Genomic DNA, 24,539 nt, shown 5'->3' on the forward strand with positions numbered 1-24,539 from the left:
AGTTTGAATTTCAACTTACATTTCATAAATTTTAATTTTTTTTTTGTGTTTTATCTTTAGTCTTGACTAAATACATGTAGCAGTATTTTGACATAGCATCTATAAAGGTAATAAAATATATTTTCCTCCTCAGGTTAAAATACCACTCATCTCGAAGATTCACTATATATAAGCTGTAATAAGTCAGAGACTCTACTAGTTGACTCATGTTGTTTTTAGGACTCCATTATCTATGATCTTGAGGCTCACGTATGATAGAGGAAAGGAAGAAAAAGGAGAGAATAAAGAAGAAGAAGAAGGAGAATTGAAGAAGAGAAGACGAAGGAAAAGAGGGGACAACTAGAATGGAGAAGGAGGAGCACATAGAGGAGAGGTGGGAGAGAGATTATGGCTCGTTGGAATTACGTAATCCTCCCCCTTAAGCTCTATTTATAGTAGTCAAGAATACAACAAGTATACTCTTCACCCTACAAGGTGTGAATAAGTGATAAAAATAAAGGGTTATTACATTAATGCCATTGAAGCTAAACCATATCTTCTAACAACTTAAATGGTTCTTTAGGTTGTCTCAATTAGAGACACCTTTCATAGTTATTTTGTAAATAACTAAAGCCATGTTATTTTTAATAATTGATCCAATTTCATCATTCTTTTTTAAAGTATTCATATTTATTTGTCTATGTCTTCCATGTCACAAGTCAAAGAATCTACTAATATGACATAGATGGAGTTTAATTAACATTAATACTCTTGACAAAAATTATATTTAATTTAAATAATCCATAAAAAACATAGCCCTCTACAAAAAATCCACCATTGATGATTACAACCCTGTTTGACTCAAATGCTAATTTTTAGCCTAATTGACTCAGAAGGAAACTGTTAAAGAATTTTTTTTGTGCTTCTAGCATGTAGTGCACATTATGGAGGGTAAGAATATTCTCAAATGTAAATTTTAATTCTACTTGTCCTTCACTGATTACTTGAGCAACACTGGAATTGCCCATTGTCACAAATCTTCCTTTGACCACATAGTAGAAAGAAAAAGAGGAAATATCACAACAACATTTGTGTCAATCCACCAATCAGTTGGGTTAAATGCTATGTTTTACTCTAAGTTAGTTGTAACTAACCTGTCATCGGCTCCAACTGAGCTAATCCCAATTATCATGTTCACCTAAAGAGTCATATTAGCACCTTAAACATTATCTTTACCTTTTTTGTGTTTATATTGTTTAGTAAAGTGACCCAATTTTCCATAGACATAGCAAACTTTCTTATTTTGTTCCTTCTGAATCTTTTATTTAGGCTTTCCAATGTGTTTCTTGGGTTTGCTTTCTTGGTCTTCTTAGATTCTATCAAATTTGTTTTACTCTTAACTTCAGAGTCATTTCTATGTTTTTCTTAAATCTAGATTAAAACCAACACTTTGTCTAACAAGGGAAGTTCTCTTTTATGCTTCATCTCGAGTTTAAAGTCTTAACCAAGAATGATAACAAATACTTGAATTTTATCATCTATTAGATTACTCTTGGTGATGATCTTAGGAACAATGTTTCGAACCTCATGTGCTTGATCAATTATTGATTTTCCATCTATCATTAGGTAGGTGAAATACTTTCCTATAAAAAAACTTCTATTCTAAAAACTCAATTATAAAAAACATGAATGCTTACACGGATGACATTCTTGTTCAAATTGCAATAATGCATCTTGTTCTTAGTGTAGCAACCAGATTTGGTGGTCTATTCACTAGTTGAATGCCAAAGATGCCTTTTAGCATAAAGTAATCTGAAGAGAATGTTTACATGAAATAGCTTCGAGTGGTTGAAATAGATTTAAAAATCTCTATCTGATATTACATGTATATAGTATAGTATGATTATCCCACCATTAGTATTCAACCCTGACATCATATGATTATCTGATTTATCCCCGTCAAAGAAAAGAAATGCTAGTTTGACTCACATAGGTTGTGTCGATATTCCCCAGTTACGTGTTGGATCATCCAAGTAATTAAATAAACAGAGGTTAAGATCATAGAATTAAAAAAAAAATAATCCAATTTGAAACTCTCTCGTCATGCTTAGCAGCCAGACGACTTGTGAATTTGAAAGGATAATAGTGAGCTTCAACCACGTTATCAACTAACAAAATTACAAAATTCAAGTATTAAAATATTCCTTTACAACTTTCCCTCTAACAGTCTAACCTAATATCCTACAACCATCCCAGACCTAAAAATGGGTTATCAACAAACGACACCATTTAACCCACAATAGCCAATACTAGAATATACAAGATGAAGCCACACAGTACAGAAAACCCACCCTACTTACAAGCAACTTGGTGCCGTGGATTTGCACTACTCTGTATCAGCAGCAGTAATTACGAGTTGTGAGTCTGTACATGCCATTCAGTAAATCTTAGAAGTGCACAATTAGCTTCCCCAAAAAACCTCATCAATCCCACTATTAAAATCCAAACTTTGGGTCCAAAACTTTCTCTTCCTTCTTGTATGTCTCTCTCTACCAAATTCCCATGAGAAATCTCTCAGATGTGACCGAAAAATAAGGCTCCTGAGCCTCAGAATTTGGTTGCATGCAAGAAACACCCAGTATGATCTCTCTTATCCTGGTGCGACATGTCGAGCCATCCTTTCCTGGATCCAAAGAACAAAACCTCATTCCAGCTTTTGCATCTGGTTTCTGAAATAATTTCAGAGAAAATCAACCCAAGATGATGCCTCTTTCTCTAGCTGCTTCTATAATAGAGTCCTCGTTTCCACTTCTCTTGCGAAATTTATAGTAAGATTGCCACAGCTTCACAGAGAAAGGATATACCAAAACAGCCAGTTCATGAAACTTGTCAGGAAAACTCCCCATGTCTAGCCTACTTAAAACATCAGCAGCCTCAACCCAAACCTGCTCTGGCGCAACTGGGATGGCCTGAAAGATCGAGTTAACCAACAATGAACTTAACCAAAATTTAAAAGATGCAGAAGCAACCCCAACAAATTTCTGACTTTGGATCAACTTGCACACTGACAGACCTAACCTGTAGTTGGCCGGTAGAATTAACATCAAGGCCTCAACAACATCAACCAAATTTTCAAGTTTATCGAAATTGTCAGGCAACAAAGACGGGCCATACAATATTTCCAGCATTGAATTAATTACAGAAGAGTCAACGGATGCTGGACCCAAGAAGTTCTCTACTAGGACTCGATTTCTAGACCTTTTTATGCTTCTCAGGAATCTTCTAGACAACAGTTCATATTTAGCAGAAGCTCTTGTATCTGTCAAGTAACCAATAATAAAAGCAGGATTGTCCTTGATCAAATCAAATGCATAAAAAATTTGAAATATGGCACGTGCTTTTATGCAGAGGATAAAATCCACCCCTAGAGCGAGTTTAAAAGCTTTATCCAGAGCCACTTGCGCTTCGGTTAGATTGTCGTGTAAAACCTGATAAAGAGAGAGATTGAGAAGCCCAAACATCTCATCTCTCTTCATGAAGTGAAAGCCACTACTGTGATTTGCTAAGGAAGGTGCCACTGATGGTCCATCAAAATCTTCCTCTCTCTCAATAAACTCTTTGTTTTCTATATTTTGAACTGTGTGGAAAGTTTTAAACCAGCGAACCATCAGATTTTTAACCAAAGTTACAGTTGCATTCTCCAGAGCAAATTCTGCATACTGATTCCAGATACACTGGATGCCAGGCTCTCCTTTAGGCCAGTTCTGGAGAACTTCTTCAAACCCTTCAAAACCTGCAACCTGTTCCAAGCAATCTTTCTGCATACGGGCCCGCATAAGTGAAAGTTCAAAGCAAGTTGGGTACAACTCTATATATCTGACCAACAAATCCTTAGAGCAACAGAAGTCTTCAAGAGCAGCAACACATCTAACATGATTAACAGTCAGCAATTGCACTGCCCAAACAGCAGCTTCTTCAACATTGTCCCCCGCACTTGAGCCACCATTAACTGACACCACTGAGTGCACCGCCTTTTTCATCAAATTTAGAGCCTGACCCTTCTCCTCTACTGTTAATTGAATGGGAGGCCATTCTATCCCAGATGGAAGTTCTTGCTTGAACTCAAACTTTTGCAGAACTGCTTCAGGCAATTTCTTGTACACCACTAAGTAGACCAAACAGACCCACAATGTACATTTCTCAGGTACAGTCACACAATCAAGGATCTCGGATATCGCAGTTTGACTAGAGCTATCGCTTGGTGCCGGACAGAGGAGTTCATTAATTCTCAAGATGGCTTTGTCCACATTACCAGACATGCATAAGAAATCAAGCATTTGTAGCATTAGGTCAACAAGGCAAGAACTAGTGTGTTTACTGTCTTTGGAACTATGTGGTTTGCTAATAAATTCTTTAAGTGCAGTATCATACGCTTCCAACCGACTATGTAGCTGCATGCGACTATTAATGTACAAAAGCCAGAGCTCATAGGAATCGCCATTATACTGTATCTGGAGGAACACAAAAACACAGTTTATCAAACTGATACAAAAATTCTAAACCACCAGCAGGTGGAATAAGAAATTGATTTTTGTTAATATAATAAGAAGAGTGTTTTTAAAAAAATTTCTTTTAAAAACAAAAGAATTTGTCCTACTAAGCTAAATGCAGCAAAAGAGGACACTTGATTATTAGTAGCAGTCCAGTTATTCAACTTTTGAAATAACTTCCCTTTACAGTGATTTATTTAAGAGAGATGTTAGAAATCAACAAACACACCAAATTGAACCTTTTATCGCCTCAGATCCAAGGAAAAGAATGAAATACTCTCCTCTCGGAAAGCAACAAATCCAATTGAATCTTTCTTCACCTTAGGTCCAAGCAAAAGAATGAAGTAGCAACATACCGCAAGTTGAAACATATCATCCTTCCCTAAACTCTTTCCTTTCCTATAAAACATATGCAGGTAAACAACCCACAGGACTACAGATTTCGGATCAGCCTCCAGACATCGTGATAGAACAGCTAAAGCCTGTAAAACATGAGATGGTGAATAACGAACAATTTTGGTATTGAACAACGACAAATTAAAATACTAGCCATGGAATAAAATTGAGGACCAAGGCCATGTATCATCTGGACAAGTTTAACAAGAATAACCTTTTCCTTTTCCTTTTCCTTCTCCTCAAGTTTATGGGCACTTTTGTTAAACATATCAATTGCCAGCTCTAAACATCGTTCAGAATCGTTTGAACCTTGCATAAGTTGTTTCTAGCAAAAAAAATAACATAAGTGAGAAAAGGTTGCATGTGAAAATCAAGATGTAACTAGATAAGTAAATTCAATACATCCTGAAATGTGAAACAAGATGATTAACTTACAATTTATCAGCATCGCTGGATAAAAAAAACTAAATACATGTTAAATAACAAAAAGCTAAATACATTTTAAATAACAAAAAGCTAGAGAAGCATCAAAGTTCATTAGTTACCATGTTACAAGTTGCTAGAATTTTTTATTTTATTTTGACACAAACAATATGCTACTTTTTTTAACATAGAAAACGATTATCATTTCTAGACTTATTCCATAAGCAAGGAGAACTTATCTAAGAAATGCAAGAGTTGGCTTTCTCTGTATCATGGTGTTGTGGAAGAAAAGTCAACACTATGACAAAACAGAATTTCACGTCATTATTCAAAGCAAATGCAGTTTCTGGCCGAGGAAGATTGTAAAAGAGAAAAAGGTGTTAAAATAAAAATCCAGAGGTATTTGGGTCATTTCCCATATTCTCCACATTACATTTTTCTCTTATAGTATGACTATTAGATAGAGAATGTCTTATTTTATCTATAGTTAAATTTTCATTCAATTTAGACATGTATTTTATGAGATATGTAATTTTGAGTATAGAGGGGCATTTTTGTCCTTTTATAAAATTTCACTTAAACCATGATTATAAAGAAGCTGGACAAGCTTTTCTGGCTTGGATCCCAAGGGAGCAAAGCTGCTCCTCTTCCAAAACTCTTTATCCTCTTCTATTTTCTCCCCAAATCACATAAAAGAAGGGAAAGAAAGAGATGGAGAAGAAATGGAGAGCTTTTTGGAGTCCAGTTTCAAGTTCAACCCCCTCTTGCCTTTTACTCTACATAAATAAACATGAGTGTAGGCTTGCCTTTTATTATACATAAATAACATGAGTGAAGGACATGAATGCCCTTCTGTAAGAACCAAACAGCAAGGAGTTATTAAGTGATGCGAGTTAATTGCCCCTTCGGCAGTATACATGTGTAACACTCCCCTTCAAAGTAGAGCATTGATATTATAATGGCCTAATTTGGAACAAGCCTGAATCAGTAACACCAGAAAGCATAGTGCAAAAATCTGTCAGCAGTCGCAGGAAGAAACATGGATATCAGTACCTTCTTGATCAGGATGTTTCCTCCTAGAAAGTGGTAATCCACTTCAATATGCTTTAGCCTTCTCATAAAGAACTAGATTTATAGCACTATGAATAGTTCTTCTATTTCTCATACTCAGATACTCTCCCTCTAGCTGATGCATATAGATCATAGATGCCCTGCTTCTCACGGATTGATGATAACTAACTGAAGCTAATGATTTATAAAGACATCAGCTATCTAATTCTAGGATGAAACATTGTAAAGATGACTTTGTGCTGCTGTCTTGTAGAACAATGGGCACCAGTTGTTTAAATAGAGTGTTACAGGCTCTACAACAATTCTGGGTGCAATTTTTTTTTTTGTTTAGAGAAGGCGAATTTTATTCAAGGCAAGTCAAGAACAAACACAAACAATACCCCAAGTCAGTGATGGAGCGCTCCTGATACAACAAGCGATTGAAGAGAGGCTCTGTGCTTGATTAGGGAATCAGCAACAAAATTAGCAGACTTAGGTACATGAGACCAAGAACAATTCAACAAAGAAAAATGTCTACAATTTCATGAAACACAGCCCAATGGTGCCAAGAAGGGGTGGACCGCAAGGAGCATCATCCAATCACTACTTTACAATCCCCTTCAATGACAGAAGTTTATCCTAAATGACCTCTGAAGATGGTCAACCTGTGTAGAAGCGCCTAAAGCTCGGCAGAGGAAGAGTAAAAAATCCCCAATGGCACAGAGTAGGTAGGAATGGTTGTGCCTTCACTATCTCTAATAACTCCTCCAAACCCAGCCTTGCCCAGGTTACCAAGAGCACTACCATTGAAATGAAGCTTCAGCACACCATGGGGCGAGGGAAATGTTTGCGGGTTGATCCTGAGGCGGGTGGGTTGATGGAGAGGGGTCAGTTTTTTCCAGCGGGGGGGGGGGGGGGGGGGGGGGGGGGATGACTTGGCATTTTTCTGGTGATAGGCCTTGGGGTTATTTCCCGCAGCAGATTGCTGGAGAAGGTTAACAATCAATATTCGGAATTGCCTCCATCCCAAACCAAAGTTTGGGCTTTGCGGGAGGAAAATCATACCCATGATTTTGTTTTCGTGCCTCTGAGTGATCAAACATTCAAGCTTGCCTCCGTGAAACTGGGTATGGATCTGGAATTCCAGCTTCCCAGTGAAGACTAACCGACTGAAACTTCGACCCGTCTTGCCCTCCCAAACTGTTTCCAGAATGGAGCGAATGCTTCCACCGCTTGAAGGGGGATGGATATGAATGACTGCTTCGCTCCGGATCGAGAGGTGATTCGCAGATATGGTCCATGTTTGTCTTTCGCTTTTTGGAGGGAGATGGAGCCGATGCCGTTTCGATAGTGTAGCTCTACTGGGTCATCAACCCTAATCCTCCTTCGAGATGTTCGGCTAACAACGGTTTGCCATTCTAGTTCATCTGTTGCATCCTTGAGATTGGTTTTCTTCTCGCTTTCCTCTTGTTGTTGCTGTTGCGTCCGCGCTGTGTCGGATTCCACCCACGAAACTCGGGGAGGTGGGGTAAGAGAGTCTCTTGTGGTGGGGGAGGAGTGGCGAGGTGGACCTCCAGGGGAGGCCAGTTCTTTCCCCTTCCACTCCATTCTCACTCCAGTTAATGACTATTCTCAAATCAGAAGCTCAAAATCATGTAAGAGAGTTTAAAAACACATATGATACATGAGAACATTGTTGAGAATAGTCCCACGTCAGTTCCAAAGCCACTCACAACTTGCATATGAGCTCAGATCAAGCACCCCAATCAAGAGATGTTCATTTGATTTGGGTGCTTTTTTTAATTGAAAATGAGTTGGCAGCATTCTTAAATCACACAAAGGCATAAAATCCCCATTAGAAGTTTGGGGTGTGACCAAACTACCCCTACACGACCAACAAGAAGGAAGAATGATAAAGGGAAGTAACAAGTAAATTCCTAGAAAGAAGCCACAAAGCATTTTAGTTTTGTAAAGAAAGAGAAATATAAGAGGGGGAAAAAGTGAGAGAAAAGAAATAAGGTACTATTGGTTTTCAGATGACTAGCAGAATTCGTCAAACAGACAATTAATTAGTAGAAGTTTCAGTACAATAAGGACTACTAAGAGACTCAGAAACAAAAAGTAATTAAGATTCCTAAAGATAATTTACTTAAACTAAGTAATGTTTTCCACTTAGAATAGGAAAAATAGCTCATCTTGAATTCTAATTCTCATCAACTAAGCAGCTGATTACAAACCACTTCGTGAATAAAAAATACAACTCATAACTAAAGTATTATTCTTGGGTGACACAATCTTTCGTACTTCTAACAGGTTTTAATTTAGAGTAGAAAAACATATTCAATTATCAACTAAAACATAGCAAAACATAATACAAGAATAACAGAGTCATGTACACCCATAGAGTACAAAAACAGTTGTCATGAGACCAGTTGGGTACCTAACTATCAATTTCGAAAACTGATCACTGCAAGGCTAAAAAAGAGGAAATATACTAAAGATAATAAGCAAACCATTGAGCCATCTTGAATTTGATTGTAAAAAGACTGCCCCTTCCAACTCTTGTGATTGCCAGCATGTCCATCCCTAGAGCACAAGCATGGGACATCTGGAGGCAGAACTCTCTGCATCAAAAAGGGCATACCGAAAAAAGTGCAGAAACCTGATTGGGAGTATTGCCAAACACTTCGAGCAAAAAGACATCCTGATGAGAAGGAATCAACTTCAATATGATGCGGGCCGATCCAGTATGTAGGAACTGCCAAATAATTCTGGTAGTAAAGAATGCTCTGTTCATCAGCAGCTTTGCAATGAGACAAAGCGGGTTCCACCTCCGCATCTGAAACAGCAAATACGTATTACAGGAGCAAGCATGAATTGAGATTCACAAAAAAGGTTTTCAAATATCGGAGGTAAAGATACCTGACATAGGGGATAAAATAAGCTTTTTTGAGTTCTTTTTATGATAATCTCTAGCATGTTGCCATGGACACTTGCCATCATTACATATTCCTCGGAACTCGAACATGCAAAGTGGCCAGAAGGGATTGATTGTGGGGTCATGAGCAGAGGAGACCAAGCTTTCTATCTTTGATTTTGTTGCAAGCATTTGGACAACATCATCTCTGAAACCATTCTGCTTTGTCTCTATACGAGGAATGTCATATTTCCTAGTCAGGAATATGTCACAAATGTCTGGAACAACATCCTTCAAATGTCTAAATGTGACCTTCAAATTAGGAGAAGGTAAAGAAAACATAGAGGTATAATTTGGCCCATGAAATTCTTTCAGGGAAGAAGTGCTTTCCTCAGCATCAATACTCCCACGGGACCCATAATCATCACAAGACCTATCAAACTGACACTGACCAGATACCCTTTCAGACCCTTCTTTACCTGAAATGCAACATACTGAAAGCAGAATCATAATGTATTAAAAAATTGACAACATTAAACATTCTTGAAATTCTTATGATCAATGCATTAGCCACATCTAACATCAAGCACCTGCTAGCTTTTAGAACCTGAAACCACCAAAAAGAGTAGTGTAAAACTAGATTTGTTTGTGAAGAGTCCTACCAGTTAGAATATTTTTTACTATTGTAATCCTTTATTCCATTGCTGTTTAGATACCTTAATATGGAAGGCGCTAGAATTCCTTCCCAGAGTGGATCCAAGTGGAGACTCAATAATGTTGTCAGATACTTCTTCAACACTTGAAAATTTATAGTTGAAACAAAGGTTGTTCCTTTCTCTCGATAAGCCCCAAGGAATGTGAGCAAGGCAAGCCAAGAGGAAGATTTTTCCAAATTGGGGGAGGGGGGTCCCGAGCAACAACTGACAAGTAGCGGAGAGATCACTTGGGAGGCAAAAGTGAAGGCAGATCAGGTTGATCAAATGTGCCCACACCCTTCAGGCAAAATGGCAATGGAGAAGAATACGGGAAACACTTTCCACGTCATCATTGCAAAGGGGACAATTTCTTTTGAGAATGATGTAATTATTATTAAGAAGAAATAGAACAATACAATCAAATCAAGGGAGCTCTCCTTGTACAATATGGTTTAGCAAGAGAGTCACTAGGGAAGCGAGACGAAGTACATGTGAGAAGAGAAACAATATAAAAAATGTCTTGGAACACCATCTAGTGATGCCAGGGCAGATCCTTAGGCGAGCACCAGCCAATCACAACTTTTGAATAACCGTCAATGAGAAGAGAGATGATCGCGGAAAATGAGAAGGCTCTGAAGGAGTATGAGGAGCTCAGCTGATGCAGAGTTGGAAATTCCTATTGGGCCAGTAAAAGAGAAGAAAGGGACTCCCTCCTAATTTTGGATGACTCCACCAAAACAAACCAATCCAGGGTCGTTGATGGCACTTCTATCAAAGTTGAGTTTGAGAACACCAGCAAGAGGAAGCTGTCAAGCTTCCATGCTAGGAGGTTGGGGAGTGGCAGACATTTGGCCATGGCATGCCAATTGAAGTGAAGGGGATGTCTCTGTGGCAATGGGATTATTTTCTTGTGTAGGGCCAAGAGGATATTTGGCCAACAATCGTGTCTGAGACCTCCACATTTCGAAATTTTCAATTGAAGCAGTGGTTATTTCTTTCTTTCCAAATGCACTAAGGGATGTGAACTTGGGAGCAAGAGAGGAAAACTTTACCAAGCTTTGGGATGTTTGCTCCCAACACAATGAGAAAGGCGGAAGTGAGGTCCTTAGGGATGCAGAGGTGGATGCCAATTCAGTTGAGCTGATGGGACCAAACCTTCCATGCAAATGGGCACTAGAGGAGCAAGTGGTTGACGCATTCCTCTTCGGCATTGCAAAACAGGAAAAGGGTGCAAGAGTTAAAGTTGTCACGCTTTTGAAAGTTGTTTGTCATTAAGATTTGATGAGGCATGTTGCCTAGAAGAAGAATTTGACTTTTGACGGGGCGGATAATCTCCAAACGATTGCAACATCAATGGGGTTTGGGGCTGCAGTCCACCCTTTGAGATAGGTGTATGCTGAGGAGACCAAGAACACGCCATTAGGGTGGGCATCCAGATCATCCAATCTGGAACGTGCATGCGGATCTTGAGTAAGCCCAGGTCCTCAATGAGATTGCAAGCATTAAGAGCTTTGTCAAGATCAAAGCAGTTTTGGGCCTCTTTGAATTAGCGTTTGGGTAGAAAACCTCCCTCATCGGATTCAATGTTGGCCATGAGCTTCTTGCAGAGATGGCGAATGTATTTGGTTGTTCACCTACTAGCCTCCCAGCAACGTACCTTGGCCTCCCCCTCTTCAATGGGCGTATATCCCAAAGTCTATGAAACCCGGTGGTCGAAAAAATGGAGTCCCGATTAGCAACTTGGAAGGGGCGTCTCCTCAGCAAAGCTGGTAGGCTAGTCCTCCTTAAGTCTTGTATTGCGGGCATCCCAAATTATGCTTTGTCCTTTTTGCCTTGTCCTTCTTGTGTATGTTAAGCCATGGATAAGATGAAAAGAAAGTTTCTCTGGAAGGGATCAAGTGATACATTTAAATATCACCTGGTCAGATGGGATGAGGTTTGTCTGCCAAAGAGATTGGGTGGACTGGGGATTCGGAAAACAAAAGAAATGAACCAAGCTTTGCTCTTTAAATAGTTATGGAAGTTCAACACTAATTCTTCTAATCTATGGAAGGATATGGTTTGTGTCAAGCTGGGTTAGAACTCTCCATGGTGGATGTCTGGCAGAAATTAGAGAGGATTGTCCTCAATATGGAGATCATTGTACCCACTTCTCCAGAAATTTTCCTCAACCAATAGATTCTATGTTGGAAACGGTAAATCGCTTAAATTTTGGGATGATTTGTGCATAGGGCAAGAGCCTTTGTGGAATTCCTTTAGGAATCTATTCCTCCTTTCTACACAAAGGGAGATGTCAGTTGCTGATGCTTTTGGGGGGGGGGGAGTCTGAACCTGCACCCTCGAAGGGGGCCTTTCAGACTCAGAGGCCTTGAAAGCAAGTAGTTTATTGGACTCCTTGAATTCTGTCAGAATGAGACCTTCTGATGTGGACAAGCTTATTTGGTGGCCTGATAAAAGCGGCACATTTCCAGTTTCATCTGCATACAGTTACAATAATGGTTGAGATTCGACGCAAAGGGAGCATGATATCTACTTTGTATGGCATCTTTGCGCACCTCCAAAGATAAAATTCTTCATGTGGAGCGCTTGCCAGAATAAGATTCTCACGCTGATGTGCTTAGTAGAAGGGGTCACCCATCTATCAACCCCCTTTGTCCTTTTTACAACACTGAAGCTAAAACCACCAGTCATATTCTTCTACATTGTTCCTTCTCATGGAATGTGTGGACCTCTGTTCTATGCAAGTTGGGGTTGCAATTCTGTATATCAGCTGATTTGATCTCCTTTAGCAAGTCAATCGTTGGCTTCCCCCTTCCTGGTCTCAGAAAAGTGATGATCTCCACCTGTGCCAGTTTCATACCATGGGGGCTTTGGAATGAACGCAACCGAAGGCGGTTCGATGCTAAAAGTGAATCAGAAGAAAGAATAGCGAACAAGGTGTTGGGGCAAATATCCTCTTGGCTTCTAACTAAGAAGTCTTTTTCCTCCTTCAAAGGAACCTCTATCTGTGATAACTGGAGTATTTTGGCAAGGATGCACTTTGGGATCAAGGCTCCAGCAATGCAAGAGTGGACCCCCTAGGAAGCTGGTTACCTAAAGTTGAATTTTGATGGCTCTTCTCTAGGCAATCCGGGGATCGCTGGTTTTAGGGGAGTTATTTCGGATCCGTCTGGCAATCAATGTCTCTCTTATGCCGGCCCGTTAGGCATTTATGATTCTACGTCAGCTGAGCTCTATGGCCTCCTCAATGGGCTTCGCATTTTCAGAGACAATTGCAGTGGTCCCATTCACATTGAAAGAGACTCAAAGCTAGTCATTGGATGGTGCGAGCGTGCTTCCCCTCCACCGTGGCGCCATTGGGACATCTTTCGGGAGATTTTAGATATTACTTCACTACTCTATTGTATTTGGTCTCACATTCCGAGATCTCCAAATTCGGCTACAGATGTGCTAGCCAAACAGGGAGCGTCCTTGCAATCTGTTAATGTGAGGGATCTACTCCCTCTTCGTTTATAATTTTCTCTTATTAATATAAATACATCTTTATAAAAAAATAAAAAATTAAGAGCTTTCTCATCATCAAGCCCACACCGGAAGTGGAGATTCCAGCGTCCATTGGGGCCCCAAAGCTCAGCAATAGTTGTCAAACGATGCGTAGTGATGCTCAATAACAAATGGTGGGAGGTCACAAAGGGACCAGTTCCTCTCCATCAATTTGTCCAGAATTTGGTCTTCAACCTATTGCCAATGAAGTATTGAATTACAAAAGAAAATTTCGGAAGGAGGGGGAGAAAAGATCTCCATAGGGGTGAGAGATTTGGATGGCATCCTACAACAGTCCACCAGCTGTTGTCCCACTTTAGATTGGTTGCCACCATGTTGTCCCACATTGAATACTTGGACCCAAGTTACCTCTTCTCCAAAAATTATCAATTGTCGGAATTCTATTGTGAAGAGCACTCCAAATAGAAAATCTAACTTTGGGTTTTTTTTTGTTTTTTTTTTTGGGGGGGGGGGGAGGGGGGGTTGGTGCTGAGAAGCACCAAACAATCTAGCCCGAGATGTGGAAATAGGTTGAGGCAACCGTAAATTTATCGCTATCAGCATATCTCCAAACCAGTCTATCATCGAGGTGACTCCAGATTTTGATAGAGCTGAGTTCATCAAGGAAGGTGCAAACCTCACAAGCTTCAAATTCGTTCAAGCTGCGCCGACAACGGAAGTTCCAACTGGTGCTAAGGCCCCACGAATCAGCAACGGAGATTGATGAGTGACGGCTAAGGGTTAGCAAGGCAAGGTAAAAATCTTTGAGAGGCTCAGTTCCTCCCACCAGAAACTCCGAAACCCGATGTGGTGGCCATTCTCAACATAGAATATCACAGTAGCCGCAAAAGTGGAGAGCAATAAGAATAAGGAGTCACCTCCTCCTCCAATGTGGCTTCGCCTGGAAGGTCTGGACTTGCATGATTGACAACATTGGGCTTAGCTTCTGCATCCCGCTCGACCTGAGCACCATGTGTCGTTTCTCTTCTAGGACCCGCCTTCCTAGACTGGGCAAGCTTCTGCTGGCTGCCTGCATTGCTTTCGTTCCTTGGTACATATGGAAGGAAAGGAACTCCAGACGGTTTGACAGTGTTTTCCACTCTGCTGTTGAGGTTTCCTTCATCGCCACTGGGCTCATATCTACCTAGATCCGCACTCGGAAAGAGTTTTCCTATCTCTCTTGCACCCCGGTCCGCACCAATTGGAAGATCATTGCTTAGATGTTTGTCCCCTCTGCCCCCCGCCGAGTTGTTGTTTGGGAGCCTCCACCCTCCGAATATTATAAGCTAAACTTTTACGGTAGCGCCTTTGGGAACCCGGGTGTGGCTGGTTTTGGTGGAGTGATTTTTTATCCGAGGGGCACTATCATTCTCTCTTACTTTGGCCCTCTCAGAATTGCTGACTCCACCACAGCTGAGCTCTCCGGTCTCCTTCACGACTTGCAAATTTTTTAGAACCGCTTCAGTGGTTCCCTTATCATGGAGGAAAACTCCAAGATCGTCATCGGATGGTGCTCCACTTCATCCTTCTCCCCATGGCATCATTGGCAGGTTTTTCTTGATATTTTGGACGTTGTATTCACCATCTCCCCCCCCCGCCCCCCCTCTCTCTTCAATCTCTTGTTGTCAGGGGAGGTCTCCCTTGATGTATCTTCTCTTTCTTTGAAATAAAATTATCAACATGTCAAAAAAAGAGTGTAAGGCTAGCAAGTTACTTAGAGTTAGCAAATCTACAAGTGAGACTTAATAGGAAATTCAGTTTTAGGAGCTGACTACAAATATGAGGATCATGAGAATACCATAACTTGGTTTTGTGATTGAAAGTGATAAAATTCCAGAGCATTTTTGGTTCATGTTTTAATTTTCTTTTTTTTCTGTTTTTTAGTTTAGTTTGCTGAATTCATTCACAATCCAACTCCAGCTTCTAAGCTGCATCAGAAATTCAGAATGAGTTTCAAACTTGAATCCAGATTTTGAACCTTGAGGACAAGGTTCATTTTCAAGGGAGTAAAATTTTAGACCCGCATGATTAAAAGCATTTTTTATTGTTGTAATCATTATTTGTCTCTTTTGATACTTTAATATGGTGGGGCCAGCGATGCTCTTTTTATAGAAGTAAAAATACGGATGCTAAGTGAGGCAGCCATCATTGCCTCAAAAACTGGTACCCTATCTCGGGAAAGGAGCTCCCCCAGGTAGCTTTCTTCATACTATAGCAGAAGACCACCTACAAAGCACTCAAATAAACCATTTGGTTCATAAAATCAGCTGCAAACCCTGGAAAGACTACTTAAATGATCATTCTTAACATGAGTACAAACAAGCATTCCAACGAATATTACGAAAGCAGAAGGTATAATTCATTACTTTTTTGAAAAAAATAAAAATAATAATATGAAAATAACGCATTGTTTTTATCTATAATGAAGGTTATATGCTTTTGAAAGACTTAAAAAGTCCATAACCATATTATGTAAGTGGTATTAGTACCACTGTTGCGAGATCAAAGTTGTGATTTAAAAAGCCATAATAAAAGCCAAAACACCACAGTGAAGCACAAGATAGGATGAAGTACCTTTTGCATCAGCCATTTGACTCTGGACCAGTTCCATAAAGCCCTCATCAGATGGGATAGGTAAGTTTCTAACCTTAATATCATCTTTATAATTGTTTGCATTACAGTTAGCCACTCTGTCTATGCCACTGTTCAAGGCCAAAGTTCTCCCTCCTAGCCGTGCAAAAAGTTCATACCTCAAGGAAGCTTCAAGTGATACTAAATCTTGCATATTTCCAAAGGCAGATTTTACAGCCAATTCCTCCCTTACGCCTCCCACCCCTTTCTTAAAGCTATCCACCTTGGTTTCACTTGCCAAACTGGAGCGTAATTGTTTCCTTTCAGATGGAAAAGTCTCCTCATCTTCATCTGCAGATAGAGCAGGAAGATTTGAAGGAGTGGAGACAATATTTGCAGCATATTGAGTTCCCAATTCTGATGTGCTGGCATCAGGCTCACTACCTGGGGTAGATCCCTCAATCTGTGGGCCAGTCAAATACTGGAAAGGCATATCAGACGGGTCAAAACCTGTTTGCAGGACGTTGGCTTCAGATCTCTCCCGGTCCAAAATTTCATCACAGTCAACCTGTGCTTGGCAGCTTAAATTGGGTAGCTGGTCACCATCAGCTTTTGAATCTTCCATGAAGGAACCTAACTCAATTTCCTTCTGCTTGTTCAGCCTGGAAGACCATGAAGAACTGGATTCATCCATGAGAAGAGCTCGTAATTGGGCAGAAAGTAATTCCCTTTGGCAGTAGAGGTAGTTGCACTGGTTGTTAGCATCAATCAAGGCCCTTTGTGCTTTACGATAAGCTTTGAGAGCAGACTTTTCCTCAAGCTCACACTTACGCCTCAGCTCCTGTGCATCCTCTAGCGCTTTGTCCAGCAGCTCCTCTTCCTTTGTTAAAGATTTCAGTCTGTTATCAGTTAAGACGTGCACATGATCCATATATTTGAAGAGGTTTCGATTGTCTGCCGATGCCTTTAAGTTCCATAAACAAAACAGTATTCATTCAGCAGTAGACAGAAGAGAGAGAGAGAGAGAGAGAGAGAGAGAGAGAGAGCAGCTGTAACTTACATCAAAGGCCTCAGAAGTTGTGCACCGATATTTACTATCGCCAGATTTAACTACATGATGCTTGCTGGATCTAAGTAAGCCATGCTGGGAGTTAGATTTTTGTAGAAATATAGGAGAAGTATTGGTGCCTTCCAATGTTATAGGAAGCTGCTGTCCTTCAGCACCCTGTCAAAGTTCGGTCAGGAGGATGTTATAGGTCTTAATAAAAGCTAATGCCATCAAGAAAAACAGAGCATATCAGCCCAACAAGTACCTGTAGAAAATTACCCATGACTAATTCGGTGGTGGCATGCTGGGAGTCAGATTTTTGTGGAAATATATGTGTAGTACTGGGGCCTTCCAATACAGGAAACTGCTGTCCTTCAGCACTCTGTCAAAGTTCAGTCAGGAGGATGTTATAGTTCTTAATAAAAGCTAATGCCATCAAGAGAGACAAAGCATATTAGCCCAACAAGTACCTGTAGAAATTACTTATAACTAATTCAGAGGCAAACATAAAAATCACAGGAATAACCGGTACACCCAAATCTAGAAATGCAAAAGAATGAACTATATCAATTTGTATTACTTGGCTATTTACCCATGGGCAATAACCACGCCAAGGTGGTGTAATTTGATTAATCCTCTGAGGCTACAATGCTGTGTGTATTTTTGTTGAGTACATGAATACTTTCTTTTTTGAACTGATGATCAGATGAATTCTAAGAGCCCAAGTAGAGCAGTATGCCTCGTTTCTTTGTCCATAATTGATAAATGACACAGACAGCAAAAATTTACATCTGATGGCCTCTAAAAACAAATTATCCATAGAATGTTTATCTAAAAAAGACCTGCAAGCCAATGCCTCTGATACAGCAGACCACTTTCCATATTAGATATTAGACATAAGGAACAACAAACCCCAAGTCAAAGAGGGAGGTAATTGCAAAACAGAAAACCTTAAACAAAAGTGTAAGAAAGAAAACTTGCATTGAAATAGTCCAGGCATGAACATATCAACAAAATGTGCGTCATAAATACCAAAAAAAGGGTATCGAAAGGCACAAGTGCCAGAGATATTTTAACAAAGGAATATTACTAAACATTTAGCAATTTAAGTGGAGTAACATCATAAAATGAAAGTTCAATGAGAGCTTACAATTTTTTTAGCTGAAGGTATTCCTTCCAAGCGAGCAATTCTGCCATCAGTGCATGCTGTCTCCTCTGCAAGTTTTGAGCTTATATTTAACTTTGCGCCATGTTTAATGTAACCCTCACCCATGCTAGCCCCCAGACAACTGTTTCCACCCTGCATTTCTGTACTGGCAAAGTTTGGAAGCTTGACCAATAAATCTGTATATTTACCTTTATCCTTACCGTCCATGACTTTCTTTGTCAATTCTACATTAGATTTATCCGACACTAAGAACCGTTGTTCGCCATTCATGTTCAACTTACAGTCAGACGGTCCTTCCACTTTTTGACGTTTGTTATTTAGTTTATTATGAACTGATTTTAAAGCACCAACAGAAGCAAGTTTGGTGGGCCTAGAACCATCATCTGAAGTAGGACCTCTTTCTTTACCTTGAGGAACATTTTTGAGCTTTAATTCATTTTCACGAATAGCAATCCGTTGTCTAAGATTCTCCAACTCATTTTTGGTTGAATCTGCAATTCGGATATACTCACGCTTCCGGCTGGCGATTGTCTTGTTGAGGGATTCATGCTTTTGAAAGTAGAGATCTCTCTCAGACAAAGGAGCTTGGAAAGTCCTTGAACAGGGATTTTTTATTTGGGAAACAGTTGAAATGAAAGCAGGGGTTGAAGGTGTCTTCTTTGGTGTCATTCTCAGTCGGTTATTTCCTGCTAATGATACAACATTAGATTTTGGCAGTGCTGGTGCTTCTGGTCTTTTACGTCCAACAAGTCCCGATGTTTTGTCTTTAGTTTCCAACACCACTTTAGCTTCAGTTGGTTGACCTTCTTCAGAATCACTGTCAGATTCCTCTGAAAAGTTTATAACCAAACTAGCATTTGAATCTGGCAGTGCATGTCCACCAGGAGCAGGATAATTGCTAGGTTTTGATAGCAACTGCTTCTTCTCAACATGCTTATTATAGTTGACTGTAGTAGGAAAATGAAGGGCACCAAAAGAGCTAGCAGGATTATTTTTGGGAAGGCATTTCCCTGGAAACAGTAAACACAATTGTTAGATGCAAGTTTGCTCCTATGAATCATCTTTATATTTCTTTTTCAGGAATGCAACCTAATTTGCTAAGCACTGGCCATCAACATCACAGAATACAAACAAACCAAAATTGGCAAAAACCTCCACAGCAGAAGTTATATTTAGAACATGTTGTAACTTTAAAAATAAAGGTATTGTCCCATACATATACCTGACTCAAAGTTCTACTAATCATAAAGGGAAAGTAAAAGAATAATAATGGAAAGTTAATAGGAAAGCATGTCACAAGCATACTATAGGAGTATGGTTTGCTGGGAGCAAAGCCCATTGAGACACCCACAAAAGTAATCTTAATATTCATGAAGATGATAGTGCAACAAGGATAAGACCATGTATAGAAGGTTAGTGAGCAGACTTATTTATGTGATAGTTACTCAACCTGACATCTCGTTTGTTGTGAGTATGGTAAAACAATTCATGGAGCATCTTAGCAAGATCCATTTATAGGCTGCATATAAAATATTGAGATATCTGAGAGGAGCACCATGTAAAGGCTTGTTGTATGAACCTCATGTTCATCTGCAAATTGAGGGTATTCAAATGCTGATTGTACAAGATACAAGTTGGACAAGAAGTCCACCATTATTTATTTTGTATTTGTTGGAAAAAAACTTCATCAACTGGAAGAACAAGAAATAAAATGTGGTGGCCCGTCTACTGCAAAAGCAAACTAGCTGGCACTGGCTCATACAGTTAGTGAACTTCTATGGGTGAGATTAATTTTGCAAGAGTTAAGCTTCTCCACTAATGTGCTATGGTGATGCATTGTGACAACTTATTTGACATCTTCATTGGTAGTAACCCTGTATTTCATGAAAAAACCAAGCATGTTGAGATCGACTGTCATTTCATTCGTGATGGTGTAATGAATGGTGTAGTGGTCACTGCATATGTCAAATCTACTGATCAGCTTGGTGATGTTTTTACTAAGGCCTTAGCAAAGCTAGATTTTAGGAATTTTTGTAACAAGTCAAGGCTTCTTGATATCCACACTCCAAGTTGAAGGGGAGTGTTCAAATATACAAAAAAAGGTGTTTAAGTCTTTTTACACTTATCAGATTGTCCCTCCAAAGTAGCAATAAGTTCATCTTTGTAAACAAGTTATATGGTTCAATTTTTGTTTTATTCCGAGATGTAATTAGGGAGTTGCAGTGTTTTTAATGTAGAGAAACATTTATGTACTTTTGATTTATTTTAATTTAAGTGAGTATTTAATAGAAGAAAGGTCATTTTCTGACCTCTCAGCGAGTGCTGGAAATTGTCACACCCTTCTCCCTCTCTTGTGCCCTCTTCTCTCCCCTTTTTCCTAATTTCTCACTTTTACAGAAAGAAACAAGATTCTGCTTTGTATCAATTACAGATTTGACTTTGCACTTGCACAGCCAGGATACAAATATATACCCTTTTTTGTTTTCCAAAGCAGGTAATGAGTCAAGTACATAGTAAACATTCCTAAACCCTTCATAATATTCAAGTTCAGATAAGCCTGTAGACTATGAACTTGGCAACATCCTTCTTCTTTCTTCTAACAAATGGCTAGCCATTACCTTAAAATATCCTCAGAAGACCTTTCTTAGAAGGAAGTCATGAGGACTGGTAAAAGGCATGATGAAAGTGTAGACCGCATTCTTCTTGTTATCAATAACTAGGCATAACAAACGTAAGGTCCACATTACACTTTTAAGAAGCATTTCCTAGGCCACCATACAAGGCCAGTGTGTTGATGAAAGATAGACTATGGAAAAGGCCTATACATCACATTACACTTTTAAGAAGCATTTCCTAGGCCACCAAACAAGGCCAGTGTGTTGATGAAAGATAGACTATGGGAAAGGCCTATACCTCAAAACAGCAAGGCCTTTGAAAACATAGTTGCGAGGAAGAAGCACATGCTTCAGCCTGAGAGGCACATCAACCTCTTGCTCACATATTTTTGTTTGAATATGACAGAATTTCCAATAGTAGTCCATAGCGCATCATTTCAAGAAAAATAGTAGTCCATAGTGAAACCAAAAGCCATCAGCTTTAATAGCCTGTAGCATGAGATTACGAACATAATATCCTTCACCCTCTGATGCTATATTTCTACTGAAAATAGACTCATGTCATGAAGAAATTCAACGCACACGAATCAAATTATTAGTATTCTATAAATCAGTATAATCATCTTTTCAATTCTTATTAAAAATTTTAGCACTTCTATATATAACTAGCTAAAATATTTAAAAATTCATTCAAACATCCTCTTAAGAAACCACAAATAAATTTATGGAAAGACCGAATTTCAGACCAGCAAAAGCCACTGAACCAAGACATCATATAGCCCTAACCACATATTTGATAAGAAGATCACAGATAACATGTCTACTGTTAAATATCAAATAGTGGGGACTATCTGAAGCAAGCCATCGTCTATACAGAATTTGATTGGATTTAAACTTGATCTAATCCTATTTACATCACTAAAAACCAGTAGTTGTAGTTACAAGATCAAATAATCTAGATTGCCAAATTTTCTCTTTCACAATGACCTCTTGGATATCGTTTGAAAAAATAATAACAACAATTGATTGTTTCAGTTCAAATAAATTTGAAATTTAAAGCAGAACTTTAAAAAGTAAAAATAATAACAATTAAGTTAGTAAGTAAGATCATAACAAAAAAGAGGAAGAAAATGAAGTAAAAGAAAGTGGGCGCCATAAATATTTATACGCATCATGTGCCTAGTGCAATTCTCATTTCTCAGAGGCAAACTTTTTTTTTTGCGAGAAATGCACAGATGTATGAGAGGCCAAAGGCAAAAGAATACATCAAGAGGGGGGGACCACAAACAACGAGGGATTCCAGGCCACCCCCCTCATTGGCAAGCTTATCAGCTAAGCTGTTCACAGATCTGTTTACAGAAGAGGAAACATTTTTAGCAGCCAACATGGAAATATCATCAAAGCTGGGCCATGTCCAAAGGAGTATTGATGGTCTTCTTACACCGGCTGATGACAGAGAGGGAATCACCCCCAACTTCTAAAAGATCAGTGAAAGAATCGCTCTAGATCCTCAAACCGTAAATGGAAGAAAGCTAGCAATTCTGCACTTGTTGAGTCAGATATTCTCAAACCACATAGGAAAGCAGGATATCACCCTTATAATTCCTGAAAACTCCCCCAAACCTGGATAGCCTTGGGTTCCCTTTGGAGCATCCATCTAAGTTTAGCTTAATTCTTCCAACTCTTAGAGCCTCCCAAACAACATGAGCACGGATAGAGGGGCCCCACATGCTAGAGATAAACCTCCAATTGCTTCTGATCTAAATTGCCAGAAAGGCCTCTGGATTCCCCGAGGGTACAAGCCCAGGAGATGACTGCTGGTTGACATCTTCATTAGTCTTTCAACAGGTTTAGAAGCTCCTTTAATTGTCTTCACGTCCTTTCTTTCCAGACATTCCAGGACCTCCAGAGAAGTCTCCCCAGCAGGGGAATTTGGATAGAACTAAGCTAGCTGATAAGCAGCTGGAAGAAGGAAGGAAATCAACCAGCTGAATCGAATTTAATGGGAAGTGGGCCTAAATGATTCTGGTTACACTGCAGTCAATTAACAGGTGGTCCACCGTTTCAATTTCTAGGCTACAGAGCAGGCACAGCTGATTAGATACCAGAACCTCTCAGAAGTAAACTCAGTTGCCCCAAAACATAATCTTGGATGCTTTTTTGTCTAAATTTTCCATATAGGAAGCGTTCTGGCTGAATAACACAAGCTATGACCCACAAATCCAACATGAGCAATTTTTTCACAAAATACTTTCTCAACTACAAGGACAATACAAGCCCTATATGATAGGAGCAACTCTCATCCTAGTAAACTTCTCTTGCATCCAAAGCTTCCTTCGAGTATCAGAAAATATTTGAACAACCAGGAGACAGCTTTGAAGAAGCAAATGCAAGACACCTCTCAAAACAGAACATACAAAGGGATCCGATCAGCTTCCATCGATGCTCTTCCAACAAATTCAGGAAAACAACATGCAGTTGAGCTATACATATTAAGTAATTGGTGGGAGTACCAGCTACACAAATCTGAGACAAGGCATGAAAAAACTGAATTCAATGATGAAGCCTTTGTGCGTCTCTTAGCATGAAACGATAACAAATTTTACGATATTCTGAACTGTCACTGCATCCATCATACTTAAAACAACAAATTCAACTAACAAACACTTCCAAATCACATATGAGACTGAGAATTACCAGCACTGGAACTTAGACCAATTCCACTTGTCATACCCACTGTGTGCGTCTCGGCAGCATTTGAAGTAGCCAATGCTATGCATTTACTCGTGATCAAAGCCTTTGAAAAAAAAAAAAAGGATTCAAGGGGTAGACAGAAGAGTGTCATACAAAAATAACCACAGCAGCCAGCACTAAGAGAATTTCCAAAACTAGGCCCATCAAAATAAAGAACTTCAGAAACAACCAAAGGCCCATCGAGATGAGCTCCCAAAGGATACCAATGTAGGCATTATTAACAGATATAAATATTCTAACCTATCAAATATTTCAACAAAATATGAAAGAAGATATAAGTAATATGAGAATACTTTGGAAACTGTTAAAATTCAACACCAAGTGGAGAAAGAACTTATTGTTAAAAGATTTTGTCCACGGTACCTATGACGAAAATACGTCCCATGAAAAATAACTAAATAAGAAATGTGAAAAACAAAAAAAATGATAAGTGAGCTATCCATCACAATGCTATAAAGGCAATCGTAAATAAGGGAAAATAGAGAAACAACAGGTAGGGAAAGTGAAAAGGAAGAGTAATCGGCGACTGATTACAAAAGTCTAGAAATTTGAAAAGTAGCTGCAGACTCAGAATTCATACCATCCGCTACACAAGAAAAAATAATTTCATGAGAAACAGATAAAGAAAACTCACTTCATCGTCAGAGGACGAGAGCTCGCCCTCTTCCTTGCTTTCGTCGACCTTGCGACCATCGCCATTAGGGTTAGGATTGGTAGCAACAGGCATGGAGGCAATGACTCGCGCCCGGAGCTCGTCGATCTCCCCCATTCCCTAATTCGCACAAGTCCAACTTCTTGCTACAGCTGTGACGGTCCCCCTCCCGCCCTGA

General features: G+C 39.4%; 1 protein-coding gene across 2 annotated transcripts; it reads right to left on the bottom strand.

The window, feature by feature from the left end:
- Positions 1-2,053: 2,053 nt before the first annotated feature.
- On the bottom strand, positions 2,054-24,522 carry LOC137934422 (uncharacterized). Of its 2 annotated transcripts, none has more exons than XM_068778754.1 (11): positions 24,344-24,522; positions 23,653-23,752; positions 18,323-19,350; positions 17,438-17,554; positions 17,185-17,349; positions 16,128-17,088; positions 9,321-9,794; positions 8,912-9,237; positions 5,140-5,250; positions 4,886-5,011; positions 2,054-4,490 (listed from the first exon to the last, which is right to left on the bottom strand). In XM_068778754.1, the coding sequence occupies exons 1-11, from the start codon at positions 24,476-24,478 to the stop codon at positions 2,730-2,732; spliced, it is 5,304 nt and encodes a 1,767-aa protein (XP_068634855.1). In that variant the 5' UTR covers positions 24,479-24,522; the 3' UTR covers positions 2,054-2,729. The 2 variants fall into 2 exon arrangements, with proteins under 2 accessions (XP_068634855.1, XP_068634848.1); XM_068778747.1 differs by having other exon boundaries at positions 9,321-9,809.
- Between the last annotated feature and the right edge of the window lie 17 nt (positions 24,523-24,539).

The sequence above is a fragment of the Aristolochia californica genome, unplaced genomic scaffold (assembly GCF_029961685.1).
Source record: "Aristolochia californica isolate CCGP_79_NKW_82.1479 unplaced genomic scaffold, dmAriCali1.0.hap1 SCAF_10, whole genome shotgun sequence".
Lineage (NCBI taxonomy): Eukaryota > Viridiplantae > Streptophyta > Magnoliopsida > Piperales > Aristolochiaceae > Aristolochia > Aristolochia californica.

What these genes read in the sequence shown, in the direction of transcription:
- LOC137934422 (XM_068778747.1), bottom strand. Translation starts at nt 24,478, where the DNA reads ATGGGGGAGATCGACGAGCTCCGGGCGCGAGTCATTGCCTCCATGCCT. An exon ending in TCAAATGGCTGATGCAAAAG is followed by an intron (nt 9,810 to 16,127) that starts GTACTTCATCCT and finishes TTCTGCTTTCAG; the next exon opens with TATGTTGCATTTCAGGTAAA. An exon ending in TATTTTATCCCCTATGTCAG is followed by an intron (nt 9,238 to 9,320) that starts GTATCTTTACCT and finishes TTGCTGTTTCAG; the next exon opens with ATGCGGAGGTGGAACCCGCT.